This window comes from Gymnoscopelus microlampas (genome assembly GCF_963454915.1).
Source record: "Gymnoscopelus microlampas genome assembly, chromosome: 15".
In the NCBI taxonomy this organism is placed as follows: domain Eukaryota; kingdom Metazoa; phylum Chordata; class Actinopteri; order Myctophiformes; family Myctophidae; genus Gymnoscopelus; species Gymnoscopelus microlampas.
The window spans coordinates 21,436,336-21,458,977 of record NC_139952.1 but is presented as its reverse complement, the minus strand read 5'-3'; the positions used below and the strand labels follow the sequence as shown (position 1 = coordinate 21,458,977).

Below are 22,642 nucleotides of genomic sequence, written 5' to 3'. Positions count from 1 at the left end.
TGTGTGTGTGTGTGTGTGTGTGTGTGTGTGTGCATCCGTGTGTGTGTGCGTGTGCACTCCCCTGCGTGGCTGGATTGCATGTGTCCTGTATTAAGCATCCCTTTCATACTGTCCGTACAAATACAAAAAGGTTTTGTATTTATCCCGCTCCAAAGGGACTGTAACTCCACAGCGAGCCCAGTCTCTCTTCCCTTTATGAACACCTACGCCAACGTCTAAATCAAGCTCAGACTGAACAATAACAAAGTCTGGAGCTCGTAAAGAGTGCTATTTCCATGGTCTGCTCAATATTGACCCGTCCATCTGAGGGATATGTGTTGTCGTTGCATCTGAAATGCAGATAATGAAAATAGACACTTGGCGGCGGTAGTAAATTTAACAAGATGAGAAGGGGTGTGGCGGTGCTGGTGGGGGCTTGTTGAGACTTCAGAAGACCCCTTGTGCTCAGTGGTGGAAAGTAACTAAGTATTATTTACTAAGTATAAGTACTGCACTTAAGTACAATTCTGAGGCCTTTTTAGGTACAATATACTTCTACTCCACTACATCTCAGAGGCAAATATTGTACTTGTTCTTACTCCACTACAATCATTTGAAAACTTTAGTTACTAGTTACTTTGCAGACTTAGATCACTATTACAACCCATACACTAACCACTTAAGCCTTATACTTTGTCTATTGTTTTTTTTTGTCTATAAGTTTTTTTAATTATATTTGAGGACTTTTACTGTGGTATTCTGATGCCAATACTTTTTTACTTTTACTCAAGTGAAATTTTTAACATAGGCATTTTACAGAATATATTTGGGGGTACTGCTGCTTTTACTTAACCACTTTTACTTAACCAGTTTACTAAGTATTGACCGTTTAACACATCCGCTGCCCGGGACGCAGATCTGTGTCCTAATAGATCCAACCGTGGGCTGCCAGAGTAATCTAGGACGCAGATCTGCGTCCTAATGTTTAATTTAGTTAATAGACGATCACGCTGTCTTATTTACATTCCGAAATCATTTTCGCTTCCGAGTCACTTTCGCTTCACCCGGAAGCAATTTCAGCGATTTCCGTTTCTGGTTTCCGGTTTTAGCTTGAAAAATGCACTAATGCGGCTAAAATACGTTTTTTCACACGGTATAAAATACAAACGGATAGCTCCACATCTATTTTCTTTGGTCCGGGTGACGATCTGGCATCGTCGTCGTGTATCACATCGTTTTTAGGCCGATCAGAGATTGTCGAAGACGTCACATCCGGTTCATGTTGTTTTGACTGCTTGAGCCTGGGGGGGGGGCGGGGGGGGGCGAGTCATCGAGGGTGTCATTTTGCTGCTCTCGATACTCGTATGTGTTCAAAACCATGGCCTGAGAAACTTAAATGCATTTAAATAACAAAATAACAACAAAAAAAATGTGTTAAGTGGTAAAGTAAAACAAATCTGAGTACTTCTTCCACCACTGGGTGTGGGTGGGGTCTTGTTGACTCTTAGTGCTGAACCCCATGACAGCATCATTCAGTGAACTGTGAGGCCATGGATCAACCTATAATCCTGGCGTCCCTATTTTGGGAAAAAAACTCAAAAACATTTTCATAAATGGTGGAAAATAGCAGATCTACAAGCTCAGCAACTTTTGCTGTTCGCCGTACGTCAAAGTATATAGGGCTTAAATACTTTATGGTTGAAACATATACAGTATGTAGGGTGGATGTTATGTATTTGACATATACACACAAGCATACTACGTATATGTAGAGACACGCATGCACACAAAATCACACAAACGCCCACACGCACACACGCACACGCACACGCACACGCACACGCACACACAATGTGTGCAATGTAGATCGTGGGATCCACATACAGTTGGACAGCTTTGCTCCAATCTGATCTTGGACTTGTGATGTGATGTGAGTCAGTTGTCTATGATACCTAAGATGTATGACTCTATATTTCGGCAAGTTGTCATCCCTATCAGTGACACTGACTTGAATTAAAAAATGGCGTGTAATTCTGTGGCCTACTGGCAGTGTGCATACAACGTTTGGCGCTGATCGACGCCAATCGGAGATTAACTCCCGATACACCCCCCCCCCCCCCCCCCCCCCAGACACACACACCCTGGCATATCTTTTCAAATAGGGGTCCGCGGGCCAATAAGTGTCAATTTGGGGGTCCTTGCCTTGACATGAAAAGGTTTGAGAACCACTGCTCTAGAGAACAGAACACATGCAAACTTTGGGGAGACACAGGGCAGGGAAAAGCCTCTCACGGCATGATGATAATGTTAGGGTTCAAACCAGGAAAAAGTGTGCTTCAGCAGAGGAGAGCTGAGATGTGTCACGTTCCATTAAATAGGAACAGCACTGGGCTGGGACTGAGTCTGTGTGGCGTTCATTCCTGTTTGTTCCTTTTGGAACCCCTTTGAAAACACAAAGCTTTCGGGTCCCGAGAAAAAACGTCCAAACACACCATTGGAAAAATACAAGACCGGTCTAGAGGAAGTATTGCTCAACGTGAGCTGTTTTTTGTTTTGTTTTTTGTTGTGCACGGTTAAGCTAACTGTGCCTTGTTCAGGCCTCTCTGATTAACCACTTAAACCCCAGCATCCATATTCTAGGGTGAACATTTGCCAAAAATAGCCAATCTACAAGCTCAATGTTGTTATTCATGTCCTCACTCTTTTGCCTGATTCACATTTTTGCTATTATTTTAATGTTGTTTTATGCTTTTGCTTTTCTTTTTTGGCTTTATTGTTAAATTATTTGTACTTTTTCTGTAAGCACTTGTGCTTTATTCTTGCTCTGTATAGCACTTTGAGCTGCATTTCATGTCATGAAAGGTGCTATACAAAATAAAGTTTATTATTATTATTATAATTATTAATGGTGGTGTTGCCACAGTAGTTTTTGGTTCGACTCCAGTCAACACTGGCGTTTCGTTTCAAGATAACTCAGTTCATACCTAAGTCTAGACCAATAAAGAAAGAAGTGAGTGATGGGAAGTGAGGTGGAGGGCTGCACCAGTTCCTCTCCATCGTAAGCATAGCTGTGATACTACGGTACGTTCCTGTGATACGCCAGGAGCCTCCGAGACCTCACTGTGACTGAGGCAAGGCTGGCAGGAGTGAAATAACTAAACAGGCATCTGCCAAGCCTTCCCTATGCTTTCTCTCTCTCTCTCCTCCCCACTCTCTTTCTTTCTCTCTGTATTGACGCCCTGCCAATACAGTGGAAAAACTCCCCTGGTTCCAGATGCAGTTACAAGAGAGGGAAAGACAGAGGGAGAGAGAGAGAGAAACAGAGACAGACAGAACGACAGATATAGAGACTGACAAAAAGAAAGACCAAGACAGCGAGACGGATGGAGACGGTTGGGAGACAGAGGGATTGATCAACAGAGATGGATAGGCAGGGGAAAAAGAGTGGCAGAGTATGAAAGACAGACAGAAGCAGAAGGGAGAGAGAAAGACTGAGAGAGCGGGCCAGGCAGACCGAGAGAGAGAGGGCCAGACAGACAGTAAAGTAAATACATGGACAACATATTGCACTTCATAATGTAGAAACGTCCACCAGAGACCATGAGAATGACAGAGTATCCCTATTGTGATTTGTTTTTCCTCGCTCAGCCCCTCCTATCCCTCTCTGTGAATCGGGGCCCTCTTCTCTCTCTCTCTCTTTCACTCTCACTCTCTTTATCAGTTCAACTCAGAGCCAACATGTGTCCTTACGTGACTATTTACTAGGATTCATGCTTACTCTACTCACACCAGGGGAGGGCTGTGTGCGTGTGTGTGTGTGTGTGTGTGCGTGCGCGCGAGCGTACTTGTATTACAATACTTGTGAGGTCAAAATACCCCCACAAGCATAGTAGAATTTGAGAAATTCTAACATTCTGAGGACCAATTTGGGACGGTTATAGGCTTACAATTAGGAAAACTTACAGGGTGGGGAATAGGGTTAGACTTTTAGAGGTTAGGTTGAGGGGTTGGGCTTAGAGTTATTATGATTTATTATGATTATGATTTTGATTTATACTTGGTTGTGTGCGCCGCCGGTGTCGCGCACCGAAGATGTCGCAGTGTGATGCGCTGTAGGTATAGGCTTTAGGGTTAGGGTTAAAAAGGTCAACAACAAAAAAATGTCATTCATAAAATGTCCTAAAATGTCGATGTCCTCGCAAGTATAGTAATATGAATATGAGTGTGTGCACGTGTGTGTGTGTGGTGTGTGTGTGTGGAGATTCACCATCTGACTTACAGCTGACTCCACTGACTCCCACATGTATCTGTCGCGTGACTGGCTAGAGCGGCCGGCTACTGTTGGATCTGTACATGAGGTCGGAACCAGAGGCAACCAGGGGTACACGTGTGTGTGTGTGTGTGTGTGTGTGTGTGTGTGTGTGTGTGTGTGTGTGTGTGTGTGTGTGTGTGTGTGTGTGTGTGTGTGTGTGTGTGTGTGTGTGTGTGTGTGTGTGTGTGTGTGTGTGTGTGTCTGTGTGTGTCTGTAAACTTAGAACACACAGGATATCAAAATCTAAGTGTGACTATAGAGGACATAGTACTAGGTCACTGTCTATCTCGGTCTCGGTCTCTCTCTCTCTCTATCTCTCTCTCTCAGTTCAATTTACTATAAAAAATAATATAAGATGCACGGCAAAATTGCTGCAATATTGTAAAAGCAACAACTGTGCTCGTCAACTTAGATCCAGGCAAACAAGGCCATGAACTAATTATAGGTGCAGTAAGTGATATTTCTTTGTTATAATAAGTGTTAAATAGCTCTATATTCATTCAGATAGTAATTGTTGTTATAGTGTTCAGTAACAGGGGTCTCCCTGTCTCTCCAGGTCTTTAGTAAACAAACACAAACTGCATTTTCAGGTCCTGTTATCAATTTGATCCAATCAGGAGAGAGAATTCATGTGGGATACAGGATAAACAAGTGAAATTGCAAGTGATGAAGTGATGAAAATGGAACACAACATTTAAGCTGATAAATGGGTACTCTTCACTGATTGGCTGAAATTGGCATGGCAACCCACCTGAACATGTGTTTTCGGTTTACTAAAGATCTGGAGAGACGGGGAGACCCCTGTTAATTAACACTCTATATAGCAATGATAACTATCAGAATAGAGCTTTAGCTAACAGAAACGTTTAGTTTTAACCAAAGAATATTATACACTACCTTTAATACAGTAAATAGCAATAGGCCCCGTTTCGATGAGAATGATCTTTATCGGCGGTTGAAAACGCAACAAACCTAATAATAATCAAAATCTACAAAGTAACTCAGGTTTTCGAACAATTGTAGTGGAGTACATTTTCCACAGAGATGTACAGGTATTGGAGTAGATGTAAAAGTATTGAAAATTGGAAATACTCAGGTAAAGTAAAAGTACCTCACGACTGTACTTACGTACAGTACTTGAGTAAATGTAATTAGTTACTTTCCACCACTGGTTGTCTGTCGGTAGTCCGTATCTTTCTCTCTCTCTCTCTCTGTCCATTTAGGTGTGTATTTGTGCGAGTGTATGAAATTACAGCCGTGTGTCTTACAGCAGAAAAGAGTGGATTAGGAAAAACACACTCTTTGTCAGAGGAATGTTCTCATCCTAAAAGGAATGGCCTGTTTTCACTCTCTTTCCGCTTTGTGGTGAAATGTACCCAGGACACAACAGGCTCTGATGAGGGAAATTATTTGTGTATCTGTGTGTGTGCGAGCGCACGTGCATATCATCGCTGTCGGGCAGAAACCCTGTATCTCCATATTTCAGCTGTCGTAAAAGAGAATGCCCTACTTTGTCGTGTGCCAGTGTCACAGGAGTAGTTCACCCAAAAAAAGACTTATTTTCTATCCATTACACACCCCATGAAGGATTGAATTCATGGAGATTTTTTTGTTTTTTGTTGCATCCTTAAGCCAATAATTTGATTACCGGCGGAAAGATGCTAATGTATCCGGTAGGAAGGACACTCAAAGGAGTCTCTTTGAGTCTCCTACCGGAAATACACCCGGTCATCAAATTATTGGCTCAGGAATCCGTAAAAAAAAAAGAAATCCAGCTTTCATGAGGTGTGTAATTGATAGAAAACTAGAAAAAGTGCTCCTCGGAGCACAAGTCTCCGCAAGGTAATTGTGGGCCAGCAATGTTCGGAATTCGCCAATCAGGATGGAATATGAAAAATCGGACGGAACCATCTTGATCACTTGACTATAGTGATAATGTATACCGATTTGCATGAGGTTTGATCATTTTTATGAGTAATATAAAAAAGAAAAGTGTTGGAAAAATCGGCCTCCTGGTGGCGCTATAATAGGGCAATGTGAAAAAGGGTGGCATTTGTTCCTCAACGTAGTGCAAATGTGCGTGCAAAGTTTCACCACAATCGCATTTTGTTCAAAACGGAGTACTCCGCAAACTTTGGTAGCCAATTTTAGCCAATCAGGATGGAATAGGAAAAATCTGAAAGACCCGTTTCGCTTAATGACTACAGAGATACTGCGTACCGATGTGCGGGATTTTTGGACAAAATCTGTAGGAAAAAATTGATTCGCACAAATCGGCCTCCTGGTGGCTTGGGGCAGGTTCTGCTGTGGCATCCAGGGAGTGTGTGTGCACAGTTTCACTGCGATCCAGCCAACGGCACCAGAGATTAGCTGTACACAGACAGAATGACGGACACACGGACGGACGGACGGACGGACACACACACGGACGGACGGACAGGGGATAAAACATCATCACGCCATGCCTTTCGGCCTAGCGGAGACAAGAAGACATTTTTGGGGTGAACTATCCCTTTAAGTCTACCTGTAGGTTTTAGAAATATTTAATCAATGAAAAGTATTAACAAGAGCTTGTGAATAAATAGGCTAATGACTACATTGGATCCATTGGAACACAGGTTCTTTTTTTTCTCCATTTCCTGAAAAGTAACGGTTTTGGACATGCAAGGTTCCCCCCCAACAGCAATGTAGGCCTATCTGAATCTGTGTTTGTGTGTGTGTGTGTGTGTGTGTGTGTGTGTGTGTGTGTGTGTGTGTGTGTGTGTGTGTGTGTGTGTGTGTGTGTGTGTGTGTGTGTGTGTGTGTGTGTGTGTGTGTGTGTGTGTAGGGGGTTACTTGTGAGTGCTTGTGTGCGTGCTTGTACAGTAAATATGACAGGAGCCTGTGCACTTAATGTGAATTCATGTGCATGCGCGTGGTGTGTGTGTGTGTGTGTGTGTGTGTTCAGGGTTCCCGGGAAGGTAAAGAAATAGGTGGGCGTTTGCTTTTCCTGGGCAGTGCGGTGTTGTCGTTCTGGTGGAGTTCTGCTATTCCCTGAGAATGAGTGGCATTCTCCTTCATTTCCTGTGAGCACAGTGCAAATCTGAGACTGATAGAAACACATCTGCTCCCTCTCTCTCTCACACACACACACACACACACACACACACACACACACACACACACACACACACACACACACACACACACACACACACACACACACACACACACACACACACACACACACACACACACACACACACACACACACACTTTTGTATTACTAAACTTGCGAGGACATCGACATTTGTGTTTTTATGAATACCATTTGAATTGTACTTACTTACTGTAGGTGATTTTTGAACTCTAAGCCTGAAGCCAAAATTAGCAGATCTACAAGCTCCAAGTCTGTGAGCTTGGAGCTTGCACACCCGTGTGCAACTAAGTATAAATCAGGCATAACTCCAACCCTAACCTGACGTCAGACTGGTGTGCCTAATCCTAATCTTAACCTGAATATTTTCCTAATTGTAAACCTAATTCCCCCCAAAAAATGTGTAACCATAAAACAATAATTTCTCTTGTGACGAGTCCTCACAATGTCTATTTCTCAAATTCTATACTTGTTAGGACATTTGGCCCTCACAAGTATAGTAATACAAGAACACACACACACACACACACACACACACACACACACACACACACACACACACACGATCATGTGCAGGGCACTCTAAGTGAAGACACATCAGGAAACTATGGCATACACGCACACGCAAGTGTGCACAGAAGCATGGCAGTAAACAGTTATATAGTAACAGTGTATCCAAAGGCAGATTGACTGCACAAAGCAGTCAAACTGTATGTGTTGCTTTTATTTGGTATATTTAACCACTTAAAGGACGACTTCACCCATTTTTCACCTATCTTCATATAATTGGTCCTCACTAATGCTCATGATGAAATGGTAAAAACAAAATCTGCTTGTCTCATAGGGGGGCTGTGGACACTTCAGAAACCCACCTACCAGTGACATCACCACTACGCAGTTTTTTTTTTTTAAACAGGATTTCAACATTTTTATTTAGGTTTTATTAACACAGGAACAATGGCTTCCATTATAGCACGCCAACTTTCCAGGAATAGAAAGCCTGCAGTTTCTATTAGCTTGGATTCCCCATCGATGATGTCACTGGTAGGCAGGTTTCTGAACTGTCCACAGCCCTCCTCTGAGACACAGACCGGGTAGACAAAAATGGTACCATTTTATCATGAGCATTAGTGAGGAGGACCAATTATATGAAGAGAGGTTGAAAACGGGTGAAGTCGTCCTTTAAACCCTACAGACTTCGTTGACCGTGCTCTATCTCTTCGCCGGAAATAGACGATCGACTAGCTCAGAATTTGTCTCACCTATTCACCTATATCATGTGATTGTTGACGTATCATGACATGCCCACAGAATAGGGCCGCTAGGGTTCATGTGGTTAAAACAGGATCAGGAATAGAGAAAGAGATACAACTTGGTTGTGGGATATAAATTCCTGGGCGAGAATTTCAGGGATTATGTTTTCTAGGAATGCACCGTAGCGTGCCGTTTCTCAACGTCGGGTCCAGGGACCACCAGGACCCTTATTGGGTCTGCAACTGTACAAATGGAACTGTTGTACACTCCCGGAGTTAAATAAACACTGAGAGAAAATTGAGTACTTTTACTTTGGTACTGTAAGAATATTTTGATACCAACACTTTTGTACTTTTACTACGCAGGCCTTTCCTTGTAACAGAGTATTTATTTTGTGGTGTTGATACGTTTACTACATCTCAGTACTTCTTCCACCACTGATCTGGGGTTCCTTGCTGTCTAGCGCTGTGTGCCAGGACCGTGAATCACGTCTGCTCTGCCCGGCATCCCAGAGTCAGAGGTGACATTTACGCTTAAGCCAAACCGCTTTGCGAGCCGTGATGATCAGAGGTGAGCCGAGAAAACCAAAGCAAAGTGAGTGTTGAAGCACATGAGGGCTTCAAATGCCACAGAGATGTTTATTTACTGTGCAGTAAGCCGGAGGTTTTGCATGCGTTGGTTACGATAATTATTTACTCAAGGATATGCAAACAGACAAAGCAAAACAGCATCTCACCCACAACGAAAAACATTGGATTTGAGGTTATGTGCCAGTGTGTGAGTGTGTGACTGTGTGTGTGTGTGTGTGTGTGTGTGTGTGTGTGTGTGTGTGTGTGTGTGTGTGTGTGTGTGTGTGTGTGTGTGTGTGTGTGTGTGTGTGTGTGTGTGTGTCCACATGGGATTAGCTGCGACTGTGAGCAAATATGCATTATTACAGAATGTTTGAGTGAATTGGTCCTGACAGCATGACTGTGGACTGCCTGATGTTCTGCCCCCTTGTGGAGACAGTGTGTACAACATCCTACTACAAGTCAACCAGAGATGGAGCGACTGGAGAAAGCACAAATCTCTCTCTAATGTTCTTCTCCCCACCTCAGTGGTTCCCAAACTTTTCTGGAACAGGGCCCCACTTGAAAAGGCTCGAAAGTGTTCGCGGCCCACCCATCCAAGTGGTCAGATGGGTGGGCCGCATGCATTCTCAGAGCATGCTTATTTTAATGATCGATCAATCGATTGTGTTACGGCTTGGATCAATGAAACTTACTTTCAAAGGATAGTTCAACCCCAAAATGACTTTTTTTGCTATCGATTAGTCACCCCATGGACACTTAAATTCATGGATATTGTTTTGTTTTTGTCGCATTCCTAAGCAATAAGTTGATGACCGGCAGCGGTTCCGGTAGGACACACAAAGAGTCTCCTTTGTGTCTGCTACCGGAACCGCTACCTACAGGTCCGCTGGTCATCAAACTATTGGCTTAGGAATTCGACAAAAACTAAAAAATATCCATGATTTCAAGTCTCCTAATCGATAGAAACCTAACTAATCGATAGAAACCTAACTAATCGATAGAAAAAAAGTAATTATTTGGTTGCACTATCCCTTTAAGTCCCTATCGGTATCACAATGAAAACTATTTTTTTAAGGTATCAAAGATTTCTTTAGATGTTTTAAACATCATTGTTTTATGATGATTGATGTTATATTATCATAAAAAATCTAAGTGTTTTGCCAATTATTTTGGGGCGACCTTGCAATATCCTGACGGCCCACCAGTGGGCCGGGTCGAGAATGGCCGCCCTACCTGGCTCTCTCTCCCCAAAGCACAACAGAAGCATGTTCTCGCTCTTGTTCCAGTGGCTGTGCCTGCGTTGAGGTCAGGGCCCTCACTTATTCAAACCAGTGGTCTGAAGTCTTGTAAGGTTCGACCCGGCTGTCGGTGTGTCCAACATTTCCCACATGCTCTGAAATCTCCACTGATCGTTAGCATGCCTCCTCCCTATAGTCTCCATCTCGCTCTAACGGAGCATGTGTAACAGATTTCACATCGTTGCTCCCACCTCTCCCCACAAAAAAAAAAAAGATAAAGTGGGACCCAGGGAAATGGATGCAACGGTATATAGGCCGTCAGCGTCTGAAACAAAAGGGAGACATCCACCATACGGTGCCTTAACCCTTTAAGACCGGGAACGCATCTGCATCATTTTAAGATTTCTTTGGGCTATTCAAAAATAGCAGATCTGCAATTTTTTGAAAAATCATGAAAATGTGTGCAAATATATATTTTTTTTTTTGTGGACATTAGTAACTCAAATCTTTGCTTCTGGAGGTCCCTGGAGCTAAATACTTTACAAATGTTTGCTTTAAAAAATATATATTCCAAGATTTTCACAAATTTTCAAAAATAGCAGACCTACAAGCTTTTATATCTGCTATTTTTGAATAGCCAAAGGGATCAAAAAATGACACAGAGATGCGTTCCCGGTCTTAATGGGTTAAATCTACGCTGACAGCCGCCCAGGAGCCCCCTCTCTTTTAACTTTGACTTTGTATCTTTCTCAGGTCACTTCCCAGTGATTGAAAAGCAGCCAGAGTAATTTCAGGTCTGTTTAGGCCGGGGTGGGGGGGAGGGGGGGAGCACACTTGTTCCTCAACATGGGAAAGTCTCTACAAAAGAAAAGAAAAAAGGCAATAAGAAGAGCTAATGGTGTTTTCAAAGTCACCCCTGAACAGCCGCGACTTCAACACGTTCTGGCCTATAAAGCAACTTCAGTGGCGCTCTAGTGGCCCAGAGCCACACTATAGCAGGCGGTTTTGGCAAAGAGGGGCGGGCGCGAGTGCGCTCCCCATGTTTGAAATGTGCATGTGTGTGTGTGTGTGTGTGTGTGTGTGTGTGTGTGTGTGTGTGTGTGTGTGTGTGTGTGTGTGTGTGTGTGTGTGTGTGTGTGTGTGTGTGTGTGCGCGTGCGTGCGTGTGTGGTTGCAGAGAGTGTTAAACACATTTTAGCTGTGTGTTTTGCACAGGGCATAAAGTGTCCATGTATGTGTGCTGTTCATTCAGCGTGACTGTTGTATGTGGGCACATTTTGGTCACGCACAGGGTTTTATATCAACGGCCCCCGATTAGGCAGGCCGTGGATGGATTGGTTGCATGGAGCCTGTCAGTCGCATGTTAAGTAAATGAACATACAGACATCCAGGTCAATGCATACGCATATATCTGAGTACTTCTTCCACCACTGGTATGATAATATCATACCAGTGTGGAAGAAGTACTCAGATATTTTACTTAAGTAAAAGTAGCAATACTTTGTTACAAGTAAAAGGCCTGTGTTCAAAATGTTAAAAGTACAAAAGTATTGGCATCAAAATATACTTAAAGTACCAAAAGTAAAAGTACTAAAATGTTTGAAAATCACACACACACACACACACACACACACACACACACACACACACACACACACACACACACACACACACACACACACACACACACACACACACACACACACACACACACACACACACACACACACTCATTGGAGCCTGCTCAAAGTCCCGCCAGTCGCCCGTTTACCACCCATCTGAAAAGCTCCGAGAGAATACCAAACGTTGGCACAGGGTCGCCAGGGTAACTAACAACGTATCGTGCCTTTAGCCGAGCAGCGTGTGCCAGGCCCGGGCAGAGAAATACGACCTCTGTGGTGCCAGGAAAGGGGTGAACAACGTCTGGAAGGAAACATAAATCTGCTGACCTGTGGGTGCTTCAGCAGACATGGCTGCCAAGAGAACAGAGACGAGAAGTTGAATGGAAACTACGACCTGACTGATTAATAGTTTGGTTGATTTATATATGTGTATAATGTACTGTATATCTCCCCCCCCCCCCATTAACAGGGTTCAAAGTAAATCATTCCATCAGCGTCTCTTCAGCTTAAGGTGCGGCTTCTTACAAATAAGTATTTTTATTGTGTGTATTTTGTAGGTTTAATTGATGGACTGATTGATCCACTATACGTCCAGAAAGGAATCTGTTATGAGAAAAATACATATAGAACATCAAAAATGTATTCTTTAGCCAGTGAGCCATAGTCGGCTATTAGACCTACGGGTTAAAACCGGGTTATAACTGGTCTAAAAGTGAAAGTTTTTTCAACGTCTAGGCTTATCGTCTAGCCTATAGGTTGATTAGCCTTTTTTTAAAGTGTTTATATAGATGTCTATATTATAGATGTCATTTCAGCGGCTATAATATAGACGTTCTACGCTTAAAAAACAGCGAATCAACATCTAGGCTAAGAATAGACGTTGAGAAAAACGTTCACTTTTAGACCAGTTATAACCCGGTTTTAGCCTAGACGCTAGACGTATTTTAGACTTCTAATAGCCCAAAAAATGCTCAGTGGGAGTCATCTGTAATTACGAAATCCATGCAAGAACGGCTGTGTTATTCTTTTCAGTGTCGGTAACCATCGAGAAGCATCAGCTGTTTTTGCCTTGTTTTTGGAATCTGCCTCGCTTCCAAAAAAACATTTGTCAGGCTCTGATGGAAACCAGTGTGTCTCTACAAGAAGCCCTGCATGTGGGCTGTGTCGATGCATGCATTCCTTTGACCATGTGAACCCCGGCGTCCATATTCTGGGCATGTAATCATTCAAATGAAACATTCAGTGAAAACCAGGTGAACATTCTGTGAAAATAGCACATCTACAAACTCACAACCGCGTCACGTTGCGATGCGTTGTTAGCAGTGGTGGAAAGTAACTAAGTACATTTACTTAATTTCCAATACTTTTACTACATCTCAGAGGCAAATATTGTACTTTTACTCCACTACAATTATTTGAAAACTTTAGTTACTAGTAACTTTTCAGTTATAAATTATGATATTATAAAACATATATTAACCACTTCAGCCCTATTTTATACATAGGCTATTTGAAAATAGCCGATCTACAAGCTCTGTGCTATTTTCAAATATTTTAGTACTTTTACTTTTGGTACTTCAAGTACATTTTGATGCCAAATTGCCAATACCTTTGTCCTTTTACTCAAGTAAATTTTTAATTCTGGACTTTTACTTGTAACAGAGTATTTCTATATTGCAGTATTGGTACTTTAACTTTTTAGCTTTTTTAGTCAGCACAGAGATTTTGTGTCGAGGGAGAAAATGACTGGGCCAAGGATAGACCCTGGGGGGACCCCGGTCAGCAAAGTACATAGAGTTTAAGTGGGTAATGATGACGATGGCAGCACACTGCTTACCACATGTAGTTCTGCAGGCACCTGTGATGCCCTTTTGCACCCAAGTGTGAGTTCAGTAGAGTCATACACCCACTCCCCAAGGACCTAGGAGATTGCGTAACACACTTCAATATCAACTCTAGAAGATATGTATTAGTTACATACCTTAGTGCATTTGTTCATGCATGCGTGTGCACACACAAACTCTCTCTCTCTCACACACACACACACACACACACACACACACACACACACACACACACACACACACACACACACACACACACAGGTACACTTCCAGTCAGCCCTCTGTGCCGTAGGCCAGTGAAAGAGCAGGATGCTGCCAAGCATTTTTGGAGTCCAGTGCTCCAGTCTGCTGTCTTTTCCAGACTCTCTCTTTCACTCCCCTCTCTGTTTCTCTGTCTTTTCCCTCTCTCTCTCCTTCTCTCTCCCCAGCTTTCTCCTTTCCTCTTAAGAGATTGCTGCTGATGCACTGAAGCACGTGATGGCAGAAAAACTATTTATCCCTTAAACGAAAGCACTCACTTTTGGAACAAGTGTCTGTGTTTTTTTTCTTTGTCATGTTTTCTCAGCCCCGACACAGTGAACTACTGAAAGTGTTAAAATTGACCTCTAAGGATCTCCATTTTTACTTTCTCGAAGTTAAATTAACAGTGTGGATTTTACTGTGCGCTAATTTGTTTCTCCCCCTGTTCTTTCCTCACTGTCATTCTCTCTCTCCCTCTCTCTCGCGCATGGTTTGTCACGTTGCATACCTGAAGATTCAGGGTCATGAATATTCCTTCGCTCTCTGTTTGCGATGGAGGGATGTCGTTACAAAGGAATGCAGGCTTGCATGCCAGAGCAGTGCAGTGGATAGACAGATTGAAAGCAATGGGGGGGGGGGGGGGGGGGGGGGGTAGGAGAGGAGAGGAGAGGTATGGAGAGGAGAAGAGGAGAGGAGAGGAACCGACAAACAGAGGACAGGAGAGGAGAGTGGCCATGTGGCCATTGCCACTGTAGTCCCTCCCGTCACTGCATTCCACCACGGAAACAGCAGAACATGAAATATTACAAACAGTCCAAGTAAACAAAGGCAGATAGTCAGATCAAACGAGACAAAACACGTTGCAGCACACACTGGGGACAACATGAGAGGAAATGTGGAGGATGGGAGCGTGTCATCGTTTGTTTCAGAGACAAACCCACCACGCACAGACCAGTAACACGGCCCAACGCACAACCACACCACGCCCCCTTCTGACCCGTCAATAAACTATGTATCTATATACTGTGTGCGCACACACACACACACACACACACACACACACACACACACACACACACACACACACACACACACACACACTACTGTACAAGTTAGTCATACACTGAATATACAGAGGATATTGAAAACTGTGCAGAGGGCAGGAAGAGGAAACCTTCTCTTGACTTTATTTTCAATTTATTTTAATCAATACCATATCTTGGCCATGCAGAGAGAGAGAGAGAGAGAGAGAGAGAGAGAGAGAGAGAGAGAGAGAGAGAGAGAGAGAGAGAGAGAGAGAGAGAGAGAGAGAGAATCTTTACTATCATTCCAGACACACTGTCTTGCACTCTTGCACTCACACACAGATAAATATATTAATAAACCTTTCCAAGCTTCATTGACAGACAAATGGATGAAGGAACTGCATTGGCTCCTTCCTAATCCAACCATCGGTCTGGTACAGTGCGCTAGCCCAACGCTAGCACAGAGGAGGAGAATTATGCAGGTCCCATGACTGAGATATTGCACTGTCTGTTTTCCTTTCCTGTTCCCTCATACTGTTGCCTTTGGCTGCAGCTTTCTCCTGCCGCACACATGTTATGGAAGTAAGAAAAGCAAGGTAGGACAGGGACACAGGGATGCTGATATAGCGAGGAGAGAGGAGTGAGGGATGGATGGCTGGGTCAGGGGGCTGAGGGGTGTGTGGGTGCGTGTGGGTGCGTAGGGGGGGCTTACCTTTCCCTCCTCGGGGCAGGGGTTGGAATGGAAGTGGTGATGGCAGTATTAGGTGTGAGCGTCAGGTGGAATCTCTCGTCTGCCTCCCTTCCTTCCTTCAGCCACACATGTCTCCCGACACAATACTGATGATCGCCTCAAAGATTCACTGAACGCGCAGCCAAAAAAAGTTAAATCGAAGTGGCGGGAGGGGGAGGGGGGGAGTAGAGTGCACTCTTTGCAAAAAAAGCTTCCGAACCTTGAGCCAGTCCGATGTTGCTCCCACGTGCAGGAGGATAACAAAACAAAAACAAAAACCAAACCAGCAAAAAAGCTGCAGCAGCAGCAGGACAAACACCAGAATATTTTCTACCACTGCTGGAGTGAATTGTTCTTCTCCTTTTTTCCTTTCTTTTCTTTTTTTTTTTGCTTTGCTTATTTTTCTGCCTCTGGAAAAAATTTAGTCCATGTGCTTTTTAGCACGGTGAGATGGTTGGATGGAAGAGAGGGGGGTGGAGGGGAAGAAAAAAGAAAGAGAGAGACAGAGAGAGAAAGAGAGAGAGGGAAAGAGAGAGTGAGAGAGTGAGAGAGGAAGGGCAACAAAAAAAAGAGATCCTCTCTGTGCCGTCCTCGGTCTGTCCAGAAGAATGTCTCAGACGCACCTTCCCAATCTCCGCTCTCTCGCACTCCAGGGTTGGAAAGTAAGAGGGAAAGAGCAAAGACAGAGGGACAAGGGGATAGAGACAGAGAGAGAGAGAAATAAAAAGAGACAGAGATAGAGAGAATCACAGCACAGTGAGACTCAGAACTCAGTCAGTCAGTCAGTCAGTCAGCCAGGCAGCCAGGCATGCAGGCAGGCAAGGTGGTGTACAGTGAGCAAAAGGTTGTGGGTCCAAGCAGGCTGCTCTCCCACTCGCAGGGCTTATAACCAAGGGGCTGTGCACCTCGCTGCTCCAATCTCCCAGGCTTACGCGACGATCCCTCTCCCACTGGCTTATTTTGGGAAAGACAGACAGAATTGTTCACTGGGTTAACCCCTCCTCGTACAAAAAGGCAAGTGTCCGTCGCTGGCCCGCACCAAGGTAGGAGGGGGAGTCAGCAGGATGGAGTGGGTTGGGTCGGGGTGGTTCTGTATAGCAGCAGCACCATAGAGGGGTGGGGTAGAGGAGGCTTCTATTGCCCCTGTTCTGCCCCCTCCCTCCCTACAGTACATCCCTCCCTTCCTCAATATCTCCCTCCTCCCAAACACCCACCATCCCACTCTCTCTCTCTCTCTCTCCCTCTCTCAGTCACCTTCCAAGAAATCACCCACCCCTTCCCCCTGCACTATTCAGAGATCTTGTTTTCCCACCTTGCACACAAACATGTGGGACACACACACACACACACACACACACACACACACACACACACACACACACACACACACACACACACACACACACACACACACACACACACAGAGAGAAAGAGCCAAATACAGCTTTTCCAAGTAGCAGAAGCATGTGGAAAGAAGTTGGCGTACACAGAATTCACCAAAAACATCTTCTATTCTTCTATTTTTGAACCCACTCTCTCTCCATATGCGAGTTCCTTTGGCCAATAGCTAATGTCCCTACTCTCTACGAGTGTTAACATATGACTGGGTAGTTGCACTACATGGAAAAGCACTTTTTTTTTACAGTGTAACTGCCAGTCGTGTATCGCAGTTCGATTCTACTTTCACCTACTGTTACAAGAATACAGATATGGTCATTATGACCATATACTGTAGCATGGTCAGTCATCCTGTTTGGGAATTAATCGGCAAATCACCATGGCAAATATTACATTAGTTTACATTTCACAACCACAGTCGGAGAAGAAAAGACTCACACACGCCATCTTGCTCACTTGGCAAATAAAATGTAATGGGAATCACAACGTTTCGGTCCGGAGACCTTCATCAGGTTATCTTGGCTAACCTGATGATGAGCGTTGTGATTCCCATTAAAGTTGATTTGCCAAGTGAGCAAGACGGCGTGTGTCTTTTCTTATACGTTGGTTAAAAAGAAATTGGTCGGAATTGGTCTTCTCCGCACCTGTCAATCTGTGTAAGCGTTTGAGAGTTTTTGCTTGTTTACTATACCAGTGGTGGTAAAAGTACTAAAATGTTTTTGCAAAGTAAAAGTATCAATACTGGAATGTAGAAGTACTCTGTTAATTAATTAAAATTCCAGAATTCAAAATTTACTTGAGTGGAAGTTACAAAAGTTATTGGTATCAAAATGTACTTAAAGTACCAAAAGTTAAAGTACTAAAATGTTTGAAAATAGCAAGTCTACAAGCTCACAATGCGTTGTGAGCTTGTAGATCGGCTATTTTCAAATAGTCTATGTATAAAATAGGGCTAAACTGGTTAACGTATGTTTTGTAATGTAATAATGTATATCTGCAAAGTAACTAGTAGCTTAAGTTTTCAAATAATTGTAGTGGAGTAAAAGTACGATATTTGCCTTTAAGATGTAGTGGAGTAGAAGTAAAAGTATTGAAAATTGGAAATACTCCAGTAAAGCGAAAGTACCTCAAAATTGTACTTAAGTACAGTACTTAAGTACATGTCCTTAGTTACTTTACACCACTGACTACCACAGTCATGCCATTATTTTCTGTAAGAACACAGATAATTTACAGTTTCAAATTAGCCTCATATTTAAATCCTGCATAACAGTTAATAGATTAACAGTATTCTAATCAACGAGGCTAATCATGCCGCGGAAGCTAGCTAACAACCTAGAGGCACTCTCCTGGTACTTGTCACTCGCTAGGTAATTTCCGGTACAACAGAGGTTAACCATAAACAGCGTGTTTAGCACAGGCTTAGCATTCAGTATCTAATTGGCAGTGCGCTAGCTGGCTCTGTAATGTGCTGGTGGACCTTGAAGCGAACGCTGTTCTGCGCTTGTGATTGGACAAGAATGAAGAAAGCTGCCCTGGCCTCTTGGCTCTTCCTGAAAGACCTACTGGGATTGAGCCATTAGCCGAGTTGGAGATCAGATAGGGCTTGTGATTCCAAGTAAATATCGAAACACTGCGGAGAGTGGAGAAGTAGAAGGTCATCATGTAAAACCTCAGTGCTGTGTCTTAACTCTGAAAAAAAGGGTTCCTGTTTTGCATTAGTCTAGAGAGAGGATATCTGCACACTGTCTTGAATGCTCCCAAAGTGAACTTTAACCACTTATAAGGGTCCAAAACTTTAAAAACATTTACAAAAATAGCAAAAATAGCAGATATATAAGCTTGTTATCCAGCTATTTTCGCTGAACAACACCAGCGTATGACGAAGTGTAAAATAGGGCTTAAGTGGTTGTGTGCAACGTTTCATCTGAAAACCTTGTTTTGGTCGGAATGTTGTACGCATTAGAATTCCCTTTGGAAGCATTCAAAACAATGTGCGCATATCTATTTTCTATCCAGCACCTGTTTTAATTTTATTTGGATGAGAGCACATTCTCTTGGACTGTATTTGTGTTTTGCATTCACATTTCAACTTCAGCCCCTTCTAAGTAAACCGCTTGAAAGTTTGATACCAAGCACATTCTTGCAAGATTGTCAGTTGTTATATTGTATACATCAATCACTATTCATGTCAACTAGTTAGCCAAAGTTGGCAATCATGTGGTGCCATTCATTTGTGCTCATCCATTGCTCACAAAGTCTAATAACTGTCCCAAAATCTCCCAACCATTAGAAACACAGGCAAGCTGAACTGTGCCTTTTATCAGAATGCTTCTCAATGAGGCCATGCATATTAATGACTATATTCAATAATCATTTATCAGAAGAAAGCCATTAGGCTCAGATTTATAATGTAGATTCATCCACAATGCCATTTTCCTCAAACCGCCGGGACAAGCCAATGATTAAACATGCAATGTTGGGATCGAAAGTGTTTTTGTTACTTAAACTCTTATACATAGGGTTTATATATCTCGTCACCAAAAACAGCCGATCAACAAACCCACAACGCATTGCATTGTGCAAGCTTGGAGCTATTTTCGAGGAATGTTCGCTCCATAATATCGATGCTAGGGTTCACGAGGTGAATACATACAGAGACCTCCATACAGCATGGGCTAAAAGGCCATATAGGCTGGCCAGTTCCTGATTGTGCTCGAATGTGTATTTTGCTCAACAGAGAGGTATTTTGTTCATTATTGGGCCCTGGCTAAATTGAATAATCTCTAAAAGAGAACTAAGCGTCACGTCTGTGGAAAGGCCACGGTATATTTAACTTTTGACTGAATGGAGCTCTGAACTCCTCGAACATGGAAAGGGTGGAGTAACCAGATGCCTAGCGATGATGTCATCAATAGGAGCCCTGTGTGGTAGTGGGCGTTCTGTGTGTAGTCAAACCTGCCATTCATTCATCATCACCAGGTGTGTGTGTGTGTGTGTGTGTGTGTGTGTGTGTGTGTGTGTGTGTGTGTACACACATGCGTGCGTGCGCGTGTGTACAGTATGTGTCTGTTTATGTGCTGAACACAATATTCTTCAATTCTTCAAGTTGACTCTTAAGTCAACATCCATACCTTTCTGTTCACGGCTTAATCAATATAAGGCTACGAAGTGGATACGAGAACGTTCTCACAAACGCAGAGAATGGAACGCCCCGCGTCACCCAGTCACTGCTATGCTACGATTTAACGCAATTCGCCCTCTGGTTCCATGGAAATCTCAGCTCACCCTTCCATTGCTCTCACACAGCACACCGATTCTCACTCGTATACCCCCGGCCCGGCCGTGAAATCCCCAAACCATTCACTTTGCTGTGTTACACCAGTCTCCTCCCACTTACTTGCTTTTACAAGGTGAAACATTCCTGAGAAAAGGGAAAAAACACCTGGTCGTCATAAGTTTCCCCTTCTTTTCACTCGCCCACCCTCTCCACCTCTTGCTCTCTCTCTCTCTCTCTCTCTCTCTCTCTCTGTATCCATTCCGTTTGTAAGAGGTCAAAAACAAACAAGCAACGGTTTACTAACTGGAAAGCCGTCGCGTCACGTCAAACAGACGTGGCTTTGCTCCTGGCGTGCGTCAAAGACCCTGAAATAAGCTGTGACAGGCAGCTTGGCGTCACCAAGTCACTACCCTTTACACCACACCCTAATGCACCAGACATAGAGCCACTATGTGCTGATGTAGGGGGGCCTGTTGTGTTCACAGGTGGCATGTGCACACGTGCGTGCGTGCGCGTGTGTGTGCGTGTGTGTGGCGGGGTGTATACGTTCTTTTAGTGGGCTCTGTGAAAGGTTGAAGTGTATGGCAGGGCGGGGGTTGTTTGTGTTTTCGCATGTGATTGGATTTTATGTTTATGTCAGAGTTAAAAGCTTGTTTACCAATGGTGGCACTTAGTACATTATAATGCATTAAGTTAATGTGGTCTGAGCGTCATCGAAATACATTAGTTCAGGGCACAAACAAACCAGAAATGCACTAAGGACTGTTTTAAATCTAAATCGCCGTCAACACTGTGTGCTTGTCTAGTCTAACAGTCACAAGCGATGTATGTCACTACTGTATAATGCAAGTTTTGTATCGTTGTACGTTGTTGGCAGTCAAATGTTAATTCTTAAGTGTTTTTTATGCTGAGAATCTCGACGCGCCATACCAAAACACATTTCTGCTATGAACCTCATACTTGTCAATAACATGCCTCGATTTCTATGCCCCTAAAAATCCTTGCTCTTCGATACCTGACTGAACTGGAGGAAGCTAATGTACTTTCCCTCAGCTAAGCTCCTTTTATTCAAACCAGACACAGGTATCAAGTAGCAAAGGTCAAAGTTGAGGGTTCGTGCGGGGACAGCGGAGGACAGGTGTTCCTCTCAGCATGCCTCTCATCCATCCCTCACTCTCTCTCTCTCTCTTGCGCTCTCTCTCTTTCTCCCTTTCTCCTCTGCTTTTATACCCGTTCCTCTATTCTTCCCGATCTAGCCTCTCTCACCCATCTGGCGCCGTTTCAAGAGGGCCGTTTTCTCTCAGGTGATATGTGGTCCACCTTTGTCTGGTCTAACCTTACAAAGGAATGCCTGGCATTCAGCAGGCTGTGGCTGCACAGCGCTGGAGAGACGCTGGAAAGAAAGAGGGAGAGAGAGTAAAGTAAATGCGTGCATAAGAGAAAGGAGGGAGAGAGCAATGTTACAGAAAGGAGGGAGCATGACGAAGATTACAGGACTTGAGAGAAGGAAAGATGCGAGAGGCGGAACTGAGCTAAATATCGTCGATGTCGGCCGGAGAACTTGCATGTCCAAAACCGTATAGTTTCATGAAATGGAAAAGAACCTGCGCCATGGATCTTATGGAGATCTTATGGTCAACAGAATACTTTTCATTGGTTGACCACTTAAAGCTGGCATCCCTATTTTGGGCAGGTCATTATAGATGAAATATTTCAAAAGTTAGAAATTATTATATAGTAAGCTTAAATTTTTTTTTTAAATAGGTTTTTAATTTGTAAAATCCACATAGAGATGTACAGTTAGACCAACAGCATTAATCTATGAAAAACTAAACGCAGAACAAAAAATGGAGATATGAATTTCCAACCGACAGTTGTGATATAAAACAAAGAGCAGAGAGGATGAGCAGACAGGAAAATGTGTATATCATTGCTGGGTTTTTTTCATGAATGAATGCCCTACTTCGTCATACTACAGTATCACACAAAAGCAGCAAAAATAGCAGATCTACG

General features: G+C 43.4%; 3 protein-coding genes across 3 annotated transcripts in view; all 3 read right to left on the bottom strand.

Moving 5' to 3' along the window:
* Nucleotides 1-16,992, bottom strand: part of col8a2 (collagen, type VIII, alpha 2) — a 78,835-nt gene extending 61,843 nt beyond the window's left edge. Inside the window, exon 1 of the mRNA XM_084079909.1 lies at nt 15,934-16,992. The gene's annotated coding sequence lies outside the window, so the exon portion shown is untranslated. The remainder of the gene's footprint in view (nt 1-15,933) is intronic.
* trappc3 (trafficking protein particle complex subunit 3) overlaps nt 1-22,642 on the bottom strand; it is a 787,905-nt gene that overhangs the window by 658,406 nt on the left and 106,857 nt on the right. The gene's annotated exons all lie outside the window — the stretch shown is intronic.
* LOC311061694 (beta-1,3-galactosyl-O-glycosyl-glycoprotein beta-1,6-N-acetylglucosaminyltransferase 3-like) overlaps nt 12,339-22,642 on the bottom strand; it is a gene marked incomplete at both ends in the record, with an annotated part of 21,149 nt that continues 10,845 nt past the window's right edge. Inside the window, one exon of the mRNA XM_084080383.1 lies at nt 12,339-12,463. Coding sequence (XP_083936509.1) covers nt 12,339-12,463 — 125 coding nt within the window. The remainder of the gene's footprint in view (nt 12,464-22,642) is intronic.